The sequence below is a fragment of the Glycine soja genome, chromosome 4, assembly GCF_004193775.1.
Source record: "Glycine soja cultivar W05 chromosome 4, ASM419377v2, whole genome shotgun sequence".
Lineage (NCBI taxonomy): Eukaryota > Viridiplantae > Streptophyta > Magnoliopsida > Fabales > Fabaceae > Glycine > Glycine soja.
Genome location: NC_041005.1, coordinates 13,249,694 through 13,267,707, shown reverse-complemented (window position 1 = coordinate 13,267,707; position 18,014 = coordinate 13,249,694). Strand labels below are relative to the sequence as shown.

At 35.3% G+C, this 18,014-nt stretch overlaps 1 protein-coding gene and 1 pseudogene across 1 annotated transcript; both read right to left on the bottom strand.

Annotated features, from left to right (window-relative positions):
- Positions 1 to 11,231: 11,231 nt before the first annotated feature.
- LOC114409377 (21 kDa protein-like) lies at positions 11,232 to 12,171 on the bottom strand. Its single transcript, XM_028372811.1, has one exon. The coding sequence runs from the start codon at positions 12,012 to 12,014 to the stop codon at positions 11,433 to 11,435; it is 582 nt and encodes a 193-aa protein (XP_028228612.1). The 5' UTR covers positions 12,015 to 12,171; the 3' UTR covers positions 11,232 to 11,432.
- A 4,303-nt stretch (positions 12,172 to 16,474) lies between these two features.
- LOC114408262 lies at positions 16,475 to 17,574 on the bottom strand (annotated as a pseudogene).
- Between the last annotated feature and the right edge of the window lie 440 nt (positions 17,575 to 18,014).

Sequence of the window (18,014 nt, the reverse complement as noted above, 5' to 3'; positions counted from 1 at the left end):
TCCAATACTTTCTTGGAATATGATGAGAAAAACAATGATGGGGCTTGGAGGACATACATAAGGATAAAGGTTTGTCTCGATGTGCGACAACTTTTGAAAAAGGTGAAAAAGGTAAAGAAATTGAGGGGGGGGGGGTGGAGGGTAGTAAACTTCATATATAAGAGGCTAGGAGTTTTTTGTTTTCTCTGTGGCACACAAAAAAAATCCGCAAAAGGATTTTTAAGCTTGATGATGACAATGGAAAAAGAGGGTGAGGCCCAAAAGAGTGGATAACAAAAGAGGAGGAGGAGACATTGGTTGTGTGATGGAGGAGGGGAGTGGAATCCACCAAACCAGGTGGAAGGAGGAAATCAAGGAGAATTAAAGTCAACCATTAATGCTGAGATTATGATAGATACAATTACTGCTAAAAATATTGGTAGGCACTGGTTCCCAAGCCTGCTAGAACCAATGAGTATCATCAGTGGGAACTGTCGAGGCCTGGGTAATCTCCAGTAAGTTCCAATGTTGAAGAACCTAGTCTAAGCACACAAAGTGGACCTAGTGTTCTTATCCGAGACTCTTGTTCACAAAAACAACATTGAAGAAATTTGTAGAGGGATTTAGTTTGATAATTGCTTTGTTGTGGATAGGGAGGGAAGAGGTGGTGGGTTAGTAGTGGTATGGAAGAAGAATTTCCAATGTCAAGTGGTGGCTTATTCTCAAAATTACATTGATATGGTGGTGGAGGATGGTGAAAGAGAGGATTGAAGGCTTACGAGATTTATGGCATTCTTGATTAACAATAGAGAAGAGAGTCATGGGAATTTCTTAAGCAACTACATCCTATTTCACACCTCCCATGATGTATAATTAGAGACTTTAATGGCCTTTTATTAAAATCAGACAAGGTTGGTAGGGTAGAGCATCCCAATGGTTCTATAATGGGTTTCTAGAAGCGATGGTAGATTTCCATTTGATTGACTTGCCTTTAGAAGGATATCCATATACGTGGTCTAAAAGCTTAAGGACGCCTGACAGGGTAAAAGAGAGGCTAGATAGAGCTCTGAGTTCAGGTAATTGGTTGGACTTGTTTCCTAATGTTGTGCTCTTTAATCTAATTGTAAATTTTGGACCATAGTCCTATTCATTTGAGCCTTTTCACAAGGAAGGAAGCAATTCAGGTTTGAGAATATGTGGTTGTTGAAGGAAAGTATAGAGGATGCGGTTAAGGAGGGATGGGCGGATGAAATCAATGGGTTACAATAGAAGCTAACAACTTGTAGTGATAGGCTGGAACAATGGGGAAGAACTATAAATAGGAAGTTTGGTGAGGAGATTAATGCGTTAAATAAAGAGGTAGAGAGTTTTAGGGGGCTTGATGATAGTGATTCAGTGGCTAAGGTAAAAGCATTGACAGAAAAATTAGTGCTTTGTATCTTAAAAGAGGATAATTACAGGAAGCAAAGGGGAAAAATCCATTGGCTTTAAGAGGGACATACAAATTCAAAATTTTTCCACTCAATAGCGACAACCTGAAGGAAAATTAATCAAATTAAAAAGTTATAGAACTCAAATGGTGAGGTTGCGACAGATCAACAAGGTATGAGGGGAGTGGTGCATGATTACTTTGTGAATTTATTTAATCAATCCATAGGTAATTATCTCGGGATGCTAGAGGTAAGGAGGCCAGTGATTATGGAGGATGATAACTTGATGCTTTGCTCAACATTCTTGAAGGATGAGTTTTGTGATGCATTGTTCCAAATGATCCTAGATAAATCTCCTGGGTTAGTTCTACAAAAGTTTTGGAGTATTTGTGGAGATGACGTTTTTAATGGTTACTACTCTTGGTTGAATAGTGGTGAGTTACCTATTAGAATTAATGATAAAACCATTGTTTTAATTTCAAAGTGTGACAACCTGAATTCATTGAAAGAGTATAGGCCCATATCCTTTTGTAACGTGATTTGTAAGATATTGTCCAAAGTCCTCGCAAACAAATTGAAAAGAGTTTTGCTAGGAATTATCAATAAGGAGCAATAATCTTTTGTTGCTTGAAGGTCAATCATGGTTAATGTTATCAGTAAGGAGCAATAATCTTTTGTTGCTTGAAGATCGATCATGGATAATGTTAGGAAACTGAGGGGGTAAATATCAGGGAGATTTACACCAATGAGTCATAAGCAACCACATTAGTGAACTTGACACCACACTTTAACCGAAAACATTAAGGCTTAGGTTTATATGTCTTCTCCTCACTTATATGGTGCTCAAATTTTTCATTTCTATCCAATGTAGGACTTCATCTCACACTTGTACTTCAATAATCTCCCCCTCAAGTGCGAGTCTCTTCCACATGGAAACCTCCCCTAGAGCGAAAGCCATTTTTCAATCCATGAGTATTCAATGGTTACCCTTAGAGCTTAATCGTGATTACCTCAACTCGTCTAGCCATTACTGTTAACATGCTCTAGTACCTTGCACCACCACCACCAGGAAGACTTTTGATACAAGGGATCTCCATGTCCATGGATTTTTTGCCACTATCTTATTCGTCTGAGTCGGTCACCAAGTTAAACCATCGACTTTGATACCAATTATTGTGAAATTAAGGGGGTAAACACTAGGGAGATTTACATCAATGGGTGATGAGCAACCACATAAGTGAATCTGACACCACACTTTAACCCAAAACCTTTTCACTTATATGGTGCTCAATCTTTCCATTCTTACCCAATGTGAGACTTCATCATACACTTGTACTCCAATATTCTGCCCTTCAAGTGTGACTCTCATCCACATGGTAGTCTCCCCCTCAAGTGGAAGCCATTTTCATCCACGAGTATTTCTATGGTGGCCCTTAAAGCTTAACCGTTGTTGTCCTCGCTCGTCTAGTCATTTCCGCTAGCATGCTCCAGTTCCTTGCATCACCGCAACACCTGCGAGACCCGTTGCCTGACCTCCTTGCATAAACTCACCTGCCAAAAAGACTTTCGATACAAAAGATCCTCATGTCCATGGATCCCGCCAACTCCACTTTACTCGTTCGAGCCGATTACTAAGTCAAACCTTCGGCCATGAGCAACCACATAAGTGAACTTGACACCACACTTTAACCCAATACCTAAAGGCTCAGGTTTGTAGGACTTCACCTTAAACTTGTACTTCAACAGATAATATGCTAATGCCATTATAGATCATTCATTATTTGAGGTGTAAGAGGAGTGGTAACTGTGTTGAATTGGCACTTAAGGTAGACATAAGTAAGATGTATGATCGGGTAGATTGGGACTTAATCCTTTAGATTTATGATTAAAATGGTTTTCAACCATGATTGGGTGAAATGGATAATGATGTGTGTGGATAAAGTATAATACCTAGTTAAGTTTAATCAAAAGTTAGTTGGACCTATAACTCTAGGTAGAGGATTGAGGCAAGGAGACCCATTGTCTTTTTACCTCGTTCTTATTTGTGATGAAGGATTAAGTACCCTTGTTAAAAAAGCTCAGCAAGAAGGGAGGCTCCATGGGCTTTCGATTTCTCGTGATGCCTTGAAAATCACACACTTTTATTTGTAGATGACTGTTATTTGTTTTGTAGGGCTACAAAAAATGAAGCCACAGAGCTGAAGAGATTGCTAAAGGTTTATGTATTGGCCTCTGGACAAGCAATCAATTTAAGCAAGTTAGAGATATTTTTAGCAATAACACTAATGAAGATAAACGAGGGATGATAGCAGAAATTTTGGGGGTACATGCAAGTATAGGGGCTAGTACATGGTTAGGACACAAAGTAGAAATAAGTACAGAAGATCACCTAGCATTCAAGGCCTAGGCTACTTCCAGAACAAGGAAGGATAGAAAGGAAAGGTATTTCATTACTTGTCTGCCTTATTACAATATCCTTAGCTATTTATAAGTAACAATTGAGGTGCTGTCAACTTAATTTTAGCAATAATAGAATCCTAACAAAATAAAAAAAATGCAAAAACAAAAGGAATAATGGCAAACAACATCAGATAGTTTGCAACAGCAATTCTGGATCAACCACTTCCCTCATTCCATCTCAACACCTTCTGTTACACGAAATCCTTGAGGTACTTTGTTGGAATGGCCTTCCTTTTGGGCTTCTCTATCATACCTGCCCCTTTGTCTGTAACTCCTTCTTTCTATCATCCCCTACACCATCTAAAAGCATATTGTCCTGAAGGTGATAATCACTCTTCAACTAGTCCCAATCTTCCCACGAAGTATCATCCGGCGATAAACCTTCCCACTGCACCAAAACCTTTAACTTGGGTTCAACAGAAGTAGAATCCCGACAGGTATTTAATATAACAAGGGGAGTGAGAGTTGGTTGGTTTTCAGTTATCGTGTCTAATAGAGGTAATAGAGGGCAAGTCTCAAAAGTAGAGTGATGAAATGGTTTAAGTAACGAGTAGTGGAAAACAAGGTGAATGTGAGCTCCCAATATGGACCATAGTAACTCTTAGCAAGTTTCGAATAAGCTAAGTGGTGCCCTGAAACTGTTGATTGTCTATGATGACGTAATTGAACCTTCACTCAGTCTTCTTTGTCAGAATCAACATCCCTGCGATTGCTATCTACATATCGTTTCATATTTTCCTGGGCCTCCAGAGGCTTCTTTCTAAGTTCTGCAAACACTGCTTCCCGACTAGACAAAAAATCATCAACGACCTCCTCATTGGATGTTCCAGCATCATACTGCGAAATGGTGAAGGGTTTCTTGCCAAAAGTGAGCTCGTATGGAGAAAGATCAGAGCCTGAATGTTTGGACGTATTATAAGATCACTCTGCTCAATTCAAGAACTTTCCCCATGTAAAGGGTCTCTTGTGATCGAAGGCACGAAGGTATTGTTTGATAACGCGGTTTGCCCATCGAACTGAGGGTGATACGCCGAACTCATGCACAATTTAGTTCCACTGATCCGAAACAGTTCTTGCCAAAATCGACTAATAAAAAGCGAGTCACGGTCTAAGATGAGGCTTTTGGGCATCCCATGGAGTTTTCCCATGATTTCCATGAAGAGAAGCACAACTGTGAGAGAAGTGTGATGCGGGGGAAGCATGCTCAAATGGATTCCTTTAGGGAAGCGATCAACAACCACCAGGATAGTATTGTGACCTCGATACGAAGGTAGACCAACAATGAAGTCTAGCGAGAGATCCTTCCATGGTCAAGAAGGAACATGTAAAGGACCAAGCAACCTTGCTGCCTTGCGTGTCTCATACTTTGTATGCTGGCAATCCACACAAGTGGCTACAAAACGCTCGACATCCTTTCGAATTCATGTCCATATGAAATTCTCACTGATTCGGGCCAAGGCCTTTGCTACACCCATGTGCCCCCTGTAGGCAAAGAGTGGAATTTCGTCAACAAAGTTGGAATGAAGTAGGAATTCTTAGGTAACCAAATTCGACCCCCTGCAAAATCAAATTTTGCATAACAATATACTCTGTGTAAGTTGTTGGATTCTCAGAAATGGATTGGTGCATCGTAATGAAATCAGGATTAGCGACAAGCTGCTACTTAAGTTCCTCGAGGAAGGTGAAACAAGTAACTGATAATGAAAGGAAGGTGCTCGAAGGGATCTCCGACACTCGTGACAAGGCATCAACAACCACATTCGATTTGCTGGATCGATATTGAATCGTGTAGTCATAACCAATCAACCTCGCAAGATACATTTGTTGCTCCAGTGTCTACACCACTTGCGTCATCAGCTCCTTAAGGCTCTGGTGATCCATTAGAACCATAAATGGGTGGCACAACAAATATTGGTGCCATTTCTTTACGGCAGCTATGATTGCAAAAAGTTTCCTAACATATGTTGAGGCATGAATCAATTTGGGGCTAAAAGGCTTGCTAAAGAAAGCTATTGGGTGACCCTGTTGAAATAGCACAACACCCATCCCAACACCTGAAGCATCTGTTTCAAGAACGAAAGGCAAGTTGAAGTTTGGTAAGAGGAGGATTGGGGTCGTTCCAATGGCATCCTTCAAGCTGGTAAAGGTGAGTTGAGCTTACTTTGTCCACGTGAATTGATGTTTCATCAATAGGTTAGTAAGAGGAGCCGTGATGGTCACATAACCTCTAATGAACCATCGACAGAACCCTGATAGCCCCAGGAATCCATGCAAGGCCCTCTAAGATTGAGGGGTAGGCCACTGAATAATTGCATGTACTTTGGTTGCTACTGGTTCGACTCCCCGAGATGATACTAAGTGGCCTATATATTCAACTTGTTTCTGAGCGAAGGAGTACTTGGATAGCTTCAGGAAGAATTGACCATCGAGTAGGACCTGAAAAGCTTTTTCTAAATGGAGAATATGGTCTGCATACGTTTGGCTATATATCAAAATATTGTCGAAGAACAACACAATTATGAACTGGCGAAGGTATGACCGAAAAATGGTGTTCATGCTTGCCTGAAATGATGAGAGAGCATTGCACAAACCCAATGACATGACCCTAAACTCCCAGTGGTTGTGGTGCGTTCGAAAGGTCGTCTTTTTGACATCATCCCCGTTCATTAGTATCTGGTGATAGCCCTATAAGAAGTCGAGCATGAGTAGATAACATTTTAATATTAAACTTTATAGAAAATAAACATAATCTAATTTTTAAATATTAATTAAAAATATTGTCAATTTTTAATAATTTATAAATATAAAATATTGATAATTTTAACTAGGGTTGTTTTGTCTGACCACAACTAGTGATGTTTTTAAACCGACATCAACCAAGGTTATTTTTCAGTCGACATCAAATAGGGTTTTTTTTGTCAAAATATACCGAGAATATTTGTCAGCTGATGTCAGTCGGGGCTATTTTTTTGCTAACATTGGTTGAGTCTATTTTTCAGTCGATGTTGGCTAAATTTTTTACCAACGTCAGCTAGGGTTTGTTTGGTCGACACCGGCTAGGATCTTTTCAAACGACATTGACCAAGACTATTTTTAGCCAACACCATCCTAAAAAATCCTAGCAGGCGTTGACAAAAAAAACCTACCCGATGTCGACTGAAAAACATCATTAGTTAATGTTGGCCGAAAAATCCATAGTTGAAGTTGGCTAAAAAATAGCCCTAAACATTGTCGGACAAAAAACCCTACCCAACATCGACTATAAAATAGTCTTGGTTGATGTTGGCTAAAAAATAGCTTTGACCGATGTCGACTGAAAAAACTCTAGTGGATGTCGACTGTAAGAACCTAGTCGATGTCAACTAAAAATAATCAGGTTCGATGTCAGTAAAAAATACCTAACTGGTGTAAGCAGAAAAAACCATAGCTAACATCAATCAAAAAACCTAGCTAATGTGATTAAGAAATAGCTCTGGCTGATGTCAGCTAGAAAACCTTAGTCGATGTCAGCAAAAAAATTCTAATTGACGTCGACTAAGAAAATCTAGTTGATATCAGCCAAAACACCCTAGCTAACATTGGCTAAAAAATAACCCTAGTCGATATTAGCTAAAAATAGTTTTGGCTGATGTTGGTTGGAAAAACCTAGCTGACGTCGGCTGTAAAACTCTAATAGGTGTCTACTCAAAAGTTAGTCATGACCGATGTCAGTAGAAAAAATCTAACCAACATCGGTCAAAAAAATCATTGGTCAACATCAACTGAAAAAACCTGGATGACAACGACCAAAAAAATCCTTGACCGATGTTAGCAAAAAAATTTCATGATTGATGCCAGTGAGAAATAACCCTAATCAACATTATCTAAAAAGAATCTTAGCCGATATCGGCAAAAAATAGCTTTGGTTGACATCATACAAAAAAATTCTGACCAAAAAAACTTCGGCCAACGTCAATGAAAAATAACTTATGTCGATATCGACCGTAAAAAATTTGGTCACCTGTAGTTGTGAGTGTTGAACGAGAAAGAGTCGCGAGTAAAAATGTGAGTTAGAGTGAGAATCTCCGAAAAAAGAATTTCAAATTCTATATCTTTTGTGAGAATTTAAAATTCCACTGTTTTAATCAATCAAAATTATTCATAAAAATATCAAAAATTAAATCTCCTTTCAAATACTCTATCCAAACAAACTATTTTATCATGAATCATTTTAAATTCTTTGAAAAAATGAATTCCCCTATTAAATTGCTCCATCCAAAAACACTATGAGGTACTTTGGTGGAATGACCTTCCTTTTGGGCCTCTCTATCAGACCTGCCCCTTTGTCCTGTAACTCCTTCTTTCTATCATAAATACTTGGGAATGTCCTCCATTGTAGGGAGGAATAGAGATCTACATTCAATTTTGTTAAAATAAGGTCCGGCAGAAAATTCACTCTTGTCAGGGAAGTTCTTGTCAAAAGCATGTTGTGAAGTTGTTATGATAAAAGCAGTGTTGCAAGCTATACCGACCTATGTTATGAGTGCATACCTCCTTCCAAAGTCAACTACAAAAGAAATACAGCATATAATGAATTCATATTGGCGGGGTATGAATGAGAAAGGAGTGAAATGGATGAAATGAGAAAAATTGACAGTAAGAAAGGAATGGAGAGGAATGAATTTAAGAGACATTCACGGATTCAACTTAGTGATGCTTGGGAAACAAGGGTGGAGATTTTTATCCAACTTCGATGCTATCTATGGTTTCAAAAGTCTTTAAACCCAAATATTTTTATTCCATCCTTGGACGTAATCCAAGCTATACATGACGTAGCATTTGGTTTTTTCAAGATATTCTAAGAGATGGAATCAGGTGGAGAATAGGAGATGGGGGTAGTATTAACGTCTGATCTCAACCATGGATAAGAGAGGATGACCATTGCGTGATGGGAGAGGCTCCTAACAATGCAGTTGCGTTTCTGACAGTAAAGGACCTTATGGTACCAGACACTCGTAGATGGGATCGTATGTTTATTGAAGTTGTTCTTCCTCAGGAGATGATTTCAAAAGTTCTGCAAATTCTTTTGATGGAGGGGGTCGATGAGGATACTATAATCTGGAGGCTTTCGATGGATGGCTTTTTTTTTTTTTTTCCTGTAAAATCAGCCTACAGGTTGGTGATGGAGCGATATGAACTCAAGAACAGTATCAGGTAGAAGGTAATTGGATTATGATATGGAATTTGAATGTTCCGCAGAAGATAAAAGTATTTCTATGGAGAGCATGCAAAAATTGTATTCCCGCTCGAATAAGGCTGCAAGAAAGAGATATATCATGTTCTGCTGTGTGCTTTTTCTGTCAGCATGCACTGTAAAATTCGTTCCATTATTTTTTACTTGCCTGGAGAGCATATCAGTTTGGGAGTTTGCAGGTTTTTGGCAATTTATTGAACCTTACCTTACTGTGGTTGAATCTTTTCAAGAGATGATTAGTAAGCTGAGCTCTATCGTGGAGGAAGACAAATTTTGCAAAATTGAAGATGCTGTTATGGAGTCTATGGAAGAGATTATGGAATTTGTTGGGAAAAAAAAAAAACTTCTGTAAAGCAAAAAATTGTTAATATTTTAACGTACGTACGTATACATATTTTTTTTATTGATGTACGTATACATATTTTAATATCCACATACATGCAATATTTATTTTTAATTTTTTCGTATAAAGTGATTGCTAAGTTTTAAATACCAGAGTTCTATAGATTGACACACACGTAATGTACGGCAATACATTAATTAATTAAGTTTTTAGCTATTCGGCATTTGATTCTACAGTTCTATTTATATCAAACTTGAAGTTTAGAACCATTTGTATATATGTATAAAAAAAAAAGTTTATAACCATTTGAGCCGTCTCTTGGGGATTCTCTCACGCTTTTCGCGTTTGGCGTGGTGATTATTTAATATTTGAATCTAATCTAATTTTTAAAATTTCAGGTCGGTCACCTGAATTTTTTCTTGTATAATTAATATTTAAATTCTAAATATTAATTATTTTTAAATTAACTCCGTCAAAATCTTATCTTCGATCAAAACTAAATAAAGCGAACAATTAAAACAAGAACTATTAACACCGAAGACATATCTTAATTTTTTATTGGTGAGTAACTAAAATCAAAAGCTTAATTGATTCAAAGTGTAATCGATTAATTAATAAACCCATCTTATGAAAGTTTTATAAGAAAGATACAAATATAAATAGAAAATAAAAATGATATAATTATATTTCTGTAAATACAATTATAATTAGTAATTACTGTCAAAGATTTATATTTTTATCATATACTTTAAAATTATCTTATTATCTTATTTTGTTTTACTCAAAAATTAAAAAAAATATTAATGAGACTGGCAATGAATGTCAATATATATATGATTCATCAATTCTACTTTTATCAAACTTCATACTGCCTTTCTTGGATGATAAAACGAAGCTCGTAAACGTAATTATAAATAGAAATATGAAGTTATAGGTTATTAATTTCAATTTAATTCTATGAAACCAGAAAGAGCGGGAAAAGCCCTCCTTTATTTAAAGAGTTTTACTTATAAGAAAAACTAAAAACTAGTTTATAATCACATTTTTAATAGAAAGAACTATAAATTTTAGGCTCATAATATCAATTCTACTATAAAGATAAAGACAGAGTAGGTTTAGTAGGTAACATTATTTATGTTTTAGTGTGATGGCGTGTGGGGCAGAGTAGAGGGTCCGTCTGAACAAGTGATCATTTCAGACTTTAGTTATTTTTTTTTATTCTGCCGTATTCATTGCTCACAATTTTTGAGTTCGATTTCATTTTTTCTTCCATAATTTACGGTTGGGTGTGGTAGGACCTGGGTCTTAAATTTAGAATCTTCACACAATTCTCCTCAGTAAATTCCAAACAATCTCTTTATATATATATATACTTTAGTTGAATCCCAAACAATCTCTAGGACTACACAACGAACGACGTATTTAAACAATCTGATAGTAAAACAAATAATTGTGAGAAAATTAACACTCAACTCAACATTATTTGCACCGTTTATTTTCTTATAAATAATTGCAATCATTTTCTTTACCTTTATTTACTGTAGTAGCCAAATCCTTATAAAAATCCATTGGAAATTACTATCCAATGCATTACAAAAATTATAGTTTTAGAACAGAAGTTAAAATTTTACTAAAACTCAAATCATAATTAATGTAAATATACTAGTAATTGATGGACATTCATCCAAAATCAATTGTGATTTACGCGCAAAGAAAACTGTGTTCGTCCGGACTAAGGAACATTACTTTACTGAATCAAAGGTAGAGAGAAGAGCAACAAAGAAAATCATACAAAAACAGAACTCATATTTCACATTTGATCAGAAGCAACACAAGATCCATATCTCTATAAAAACTCACAATTACATACACCACACAAAACACAAAATTAACCATTAACCAACCACATAGAACTGTTTGTTCTTTTTTTTTTCCCCTCAAAGGAAAAAACGAAAACAAAAAACAAAAACTTTCTTCCCAACTCCCCCTAGTGTTGTGCAGCATACTGATTAATAAGCGAGAGAGCATTGCTAGTAACCTGAGCAACATTGACCATTCTAGCCCTAATCGCCTCCTTAATCTTCCCATTCAGCGCCTTCCCGGCGAACCCATCGCCGCAAGTGCTCTCATCGGTCAAAGCCGAACTCACCCACGTCTCAACGTTGCTGATGTGCCACGTGAAGTCCTCACCCTTCACCTTACACAATTTGAGTTCCTTCAGCGACCGGCTGAGCCGGTCGACGCTGTCACTGATTTCTTCAGCGCAGTCCTTCAAGGCAGCGTATTCTCTCGGTTTGAGGCCTCTGAATTTGTTGCATTTTGCGACGAAGGTTTTGGTGGCCTCGGTGTGGTTGAGGGAGAGGGAGAGGGCTGTCTGGACGAGCTCGTGGGGGTCTTGCTGGATGGTGGAGGCGTAGACGGAGAGGGACTGGATGCAGAGGGCTGGGTACTGGGTGGTGCTGCAGGAGGACTTGATGAAGTTGGTGGGGGTTGAGAGGGTGGAAGCTATGTGGAGGGTGGAGAGGAAGAGGAAGAGGAAGAGAAGGGAGCAATTTGATATTGTTGTCATTTTGTGAGAGAGATGGAAACTGTTTCGGTTGTGAATTGTGGTTTCAGAGATTGAGAATTGAAGGGAGATTTGGATATAGATATATAGAGGGAGGAGGGTGTTCGGAGTCACAGGACTACAGATCCCATAATCACATCCCGTGTCCGTGTCTATCTACCCGTCTCCATCTAAAATAAAGAAAAATATTTTATAAACACCCATTATGCAAAGCAATAAGACATGTGAACAGAAAAAAATAATAATAATATATATATATATATATATATATATATATATTATAAGATTTATGATGCTAATAAGATAAATAAAAAATAAAAGATGTTAGTGAGATATTTAAAATAAGTAAATATTTGTATATTATTTCTCCAAAAATAAAATGGCATAATACTTTGTCTCTCATGTTATGGACATACATTAATGTTAGGTATGAAAAAAATAAAATATTAAAGTACCAAAAGCCAAAAAAAAAGTAATTTATGTAATAATATGAAAAGACATGTTTCATAGCTATAAAAAATATTTAAATTAAATTAAATTAATCACGTAAATTTATTAATAAATAAATAAAGCTTTAAATAAGTTTTTGGTTTAGAAATTTTTTTTATAGATACCCAATTTATCATGCATCTAGAAAGAGAGAGAAAAAAAGAAAAAAAATATAAACATGACAGAATTATGATGTGATAGAAATAAAAAATGAAAAAATGAAAAATATTAATAAAATGTTTAAAATAAAGAATAATTTATGCATCATTATGTATTTTATTTCGATAAAATATAACTTTTTTGTTTGTCTTTTAAATACATATTTTTTGGTTTTAATCTTCCTCATCAATTAACATTGTTAAATGATATCATAACAAGAACATTCATCATTCATTCATTTGTCATATCATTAAGTTTTATTTTAGTAAATTATGTTTTTCATATTAGTTGAAGAATTTAAAAACACAAATCGTTAAAAAAATAGTTATTTGATTATTTTTTAGATTTTTTATGACACGAAAAATTAATAAATTATCAATAATAATATTATCTCATCAGTTAATATTGTTAAAAAAATTAAATATTTAAAGGACTAGGAAACGACTAAAATAAAATACCCTATTTTATAAAGACGACAACAACAATTTATTTAAGCCATATATAAATAAAGGTTTGCTTGTGTTGTGGGGTCTAGTTAACAAAAATATTGGGAATTATTGGGTTTGGGAAAAAGAAATGGGAATGACATTGCCATTCACCAATCAAGCAAGGAAGCATGGACTGCTTAATACACGTCTTCTTTGTCTCAACTGGCGCATGTGCAAGTGTAGCTTTCTCTGTTTTTTTTTTAAAAAAAAAAAGTAAAAGGACTCTACTCGTTAGAACCGACATTGTGAACACGCTCTGATACAATTTTTAGGAAATTCAAACAGGGTATTTCTCTTTGTTTTTTGTTTTTTTTTTTTTTTTCTGAGTGAACGTGAAGTAACTTTCACTGCGAAATTAGATGTTATTTCCTTAAGGGATTGAAATTTATTCAAAAATTGATATCTCTTAATAAATATTTTTGTACAAGATTAGATATCTGATCACATGTTTGAAAAACATAATTGTCTGTTAATCATATCATCATACTATATTAATACATATCTTCCGTTATTAGTTAAAATATTGTCGAAAATAAGAATTTCCATGAGTTACAGTTGTGTTAAAATATGTGTATTAACAGGACTCCTCTTATGTGAATCAGATTTAGTTAATTTTATAATGTTGGATTAGTGCTTAATTAACCAAAATGGTCCTACCTGGCCGACATAATTTCAAAGTTGCTTTCACCCACGATCTTAAGGTGACCGCAGCCATGTGACAAACACTGCCTCATTTGATTACTACAACTTGGACTTATCTAGAAGCGTGAGCTGCGTACGGATTATATTTGATTTTTTATTCATCAGGTTGTAATCCTTAGATCTCACAGGGTAAATTTTTATGTTTTATATTTAAACATTGATTTTATTCATAAGGTGCGTATTTAACGTAGTTCTATGTGTAATTGACAAGTGCGTATATATTTAATTCTTTTTCTCAAAATTTGTGTACGATGAAAGATTCTCATTAAGAGAATTGATCTTACACTACTAAAATTTATAGATTTAACATCACACGGTTAACATCGATTATTAAAAAAATTAATGTTAACAAAAGCACAATAATATTTTCATAAATAATTTGAGTTAAGTATCATCGGTTTTGAAAAAATTGATGTTAACTAGTTGATATTAACATCGATTTTAAAAAATTGATGTTAACATCAACTTCGGTTATTAAAAAACCGATGTTAACGTTAACTGATTAACATCGGTGTTTTCAAAACTGATGTTAGATGAGATCATTAACATCAGTTTTATAAAAAATTGATGTTAACCAGTTGATGTTAACATCAGTTTTTTATAAAAAAAATCAATGTTGTGTTATACATAAATTAAAACCCAAACCCCCTCCCCCCTCCACGCGCGTTTAGTCTCGCAAACAAAACCTTTCTCTTCTCCCTCACCCGCGAGACCTGTCACCACTGTCTCCTCCTCCCCATCGTCGTCGTTGGGGTTCGTTATTGCTGCAAGGCAGAGCATCCTCTGTTGGAGTCCGACTTCAATGCAAGGTACATGTTAGTTTAATGGTTAGTTTAGTAACTGATTTCTTGGTAATGCTAACTTCGTCTTTTCCACGACCATCACCACCATGACCATCTTCTTCTTCTTCAAGTTGAGGGCTAACTTCGTCTTTTCCATCCACAACGTAGTGGATCTGCAATTGTGAAACACTCGACACTACCCTATTGAGTTGCACGAGCAACTAACACAGGTTCTTATGTCATTGCCTTTATTTTAATTATTATTATTATTACTTGCATACAATTTGTGCCTCATTTCTATAGCTTCAATTTCGCTCATAAATTAAGAGTAGAGCATTTACATTGGAAGGTTTGTGATGCAATTGTGTGTATATTTGTATGTTGATATCATCACAAATAAGAGTGTGTTTCTGTGCTTGCATATGAAGATGCAAAGCGTATAAGAGTTTGTTGTGTTATACATACTAGTTTAAGTTCAGCTTCACTACATTGTTGGGTTCGTTTGCAAACACTTCTATGTGTCATATAGTTCATATGGTTAAAATTCTAGATTTGAATTGCTTGAAGGATTGAATATGCTACCTTGAGTAGTGCATGAATTTTGAAATGTCCAGCATTCTGGAGAAAATGAGGAAGGTGGACCAACTATTTTTCTAACTTTTATGTTTTTGGAGTATTTGGAACTCTGATTGGGATCCTACAGGAATATGTTAGCATCTTAAAATTTGCTAATCTTATAACAAAGAACTATTAATTATATCTTATTTTACCATACACTGGGAATTTGGATTAAACCATCAACCTATTCTATAAGGAGCTCGTGATTTCGTTCTCTATTTCAGATATCTTTATCTTTCTATAATTTGTATATAATTATATTTAGATATAGTAGTGTTTGATGAATCAATCTCTATCTTCTAGATGTTTCTGCAATATTTCTTTTATCCATTCTTCATTTTCTTTGTTAATTTTTCTTTGTCTAGACAGGGTACTAATTCTGGTGTTGACACTTAATTTGACTTTTGCACCTATCATGGATGAAAATTGTGCCATCGTATTGATTTAAAGGTCACAAATGAAATTTTTTAATAGAATATCTTATGAATATTCTTGAGAGTTTAAAAACTGAGGTTTTCCCTTTTTCTTTCTTCTAACATGTTGTAGGGTATATATTTTTGCGTAGTTGTATTGTCAATTTTTTTCCTGTATGAAAGTGTTGGGATTACCAATCATTTACATAATTAGCAGTTAGCCATAGGATATTGTGGTAAAAATGTAAATGCGATCCCCTCTCATTCCTTTGCTAATTGTACTTTGTTGCTAGCTGATAGAGTATATAGACTACAAATAGTTTTATGGCTTATTTCCTTTATGTTCTGTATAGTACATTGTAACTGCATTAGTTGTTGCCAGCTCAGTAGTGTTTGTCACTGGTAGCTGTAGCTTCTATTACAAGCTTTTGTATCTTCTATTGTGAGTCACTCTGTATCATATAAATATTGATCTCTGAGTCTAGAGAATTTAAAAGAGTAAATAGACATTTTGGTCCTTGACTTTTGACCCCTTTTGCAAATTAGTCTCTATCTTTTTGAAATATAAAAAATAGTTCCTATCTTTGCATAAGTTTTGCAAAATAGTCATTGCCGTTAAATTTAAAAGTAACGTCGTTAGTGAGGTGTATTGTTGGCAATTTTAGTGCCACATAGACTATCCAACGTGGCAAATTGTCCCAGATTGTGACACCTAGACTAGACTTTGATGCAAAATTTAAAAAGTTGTCAAATATTTTCTTCTTCACGTGCTTCTTCTTCCTCAAATTAAGGTTTCTAAAGCTTCTCTCCTCTCATGAGTAATGGATCCATCTCCTATGATGCATTGACTGGTCAAGCAATCCCATGATGGCAAATGAGCATGCTAAAACAACAATCTAATCTGTAGAAGTTATTCAATTAAATAACTCTATAGAAATGGTCCTCATAATTTGTGATATGTGGATAACAAGTAGATAATGATGGCAAAGGGTGCAAACAGAATATGAAGTGACTAAAATCCACAACTATACGGCATAAGGATAATACAACAAGAATCAAGGAAAAAGTTCATAACATAAAATGGGAAGCAGAAATCCTGACAAGAGAAGTGAACCTGCAAATATAATCATCCATGAGTAGATCTCCTCCATGAAGTAAGCATGATACTGTTGTTTATCAAGAACAACAAAAGGCACAACATATTCAATGTTATAAAATTTAGAAAATAATAAAAAAAGAGCTAAAAATATTTCAATGTAATAAGTCTACAAAAGAGTAAAACACAAAGGCTTCCACATAGCAAAAGCACTGTGGAGCAACTTATCTTCTTCTAAAATACATGACACACAAATTACCATTACACTTTATCACGAGAACTGGTTCAATTGTTACAACAGAAAACAGAATAATTATCAAATCCTATAAGACTCTTGAAACATACCAGTTCCCACAGAGATGAAGCCTACTGGAAGATGGAGTACAAAAGAAACACGATGTAACAGAAGAATAGAGTTGCAAATATGGTCTATATAACAACAACAAAAAAAAATTAAGGTTAACATGATGAGCCCAATATGTTACAGTAGATTTGAATGAAATTAGGTAGCATTGTGTTGTGAATGTACCCTCCATAAGCGACTCTGTTGAGCTTGACTCCTTTCAAGAGAACGAACCAGCTCTTCTTGCTTTGTGCATCAAAATCTAAATCTTCACTAATTTATTAATTCCATGACCCAATTCAAATTTATGAAACAAAATGAAATCTTTTAATTTTGTGTAATCGAAAATAGTTAGTTGAGGAAGATCGATCGGACGTACCTTGAGGGTCCAAGGGACGAGAGTCTCCATCGTGAATCGGAAGAGGCAAGTTTTCGTCTTCTTCATTGTGAAACTTCCTTGCTAGCTTTTTCATTTCTCTGCAACTTCCTTGACAACTATTTAAATTTTGCATCAAAGTCCAGTCTACATGTCACAATCTGGGACAATTTGCCACATTGGATAGTCTATGTGGCACTAAAATTGCCAACAATGCACCTCACTAACGACATTACTTTTAAATTTAACGGCAAAGACTATTTTGCAAAACTTATGCAAAGATAAGGACTATTTTTTACATTTCAAAAAGATAGGGACTAAATTGCAAAAGGGGTCAAAAGTCAAGGACCAAAATGTCTATTTACTTAAATTTAAAATTAATAATATCAATTTTATCTCTCAAATTCTCTAAATGTTGCATTTCTTCATTATCCAACTTATAACATGGTTGATTTTAATGTTTTGGCTGGTGTACCCAATAGACATATATGCTTTTGGACTTGTAGCTTGGACTAGAAATGACGTCTTGAATAGAAG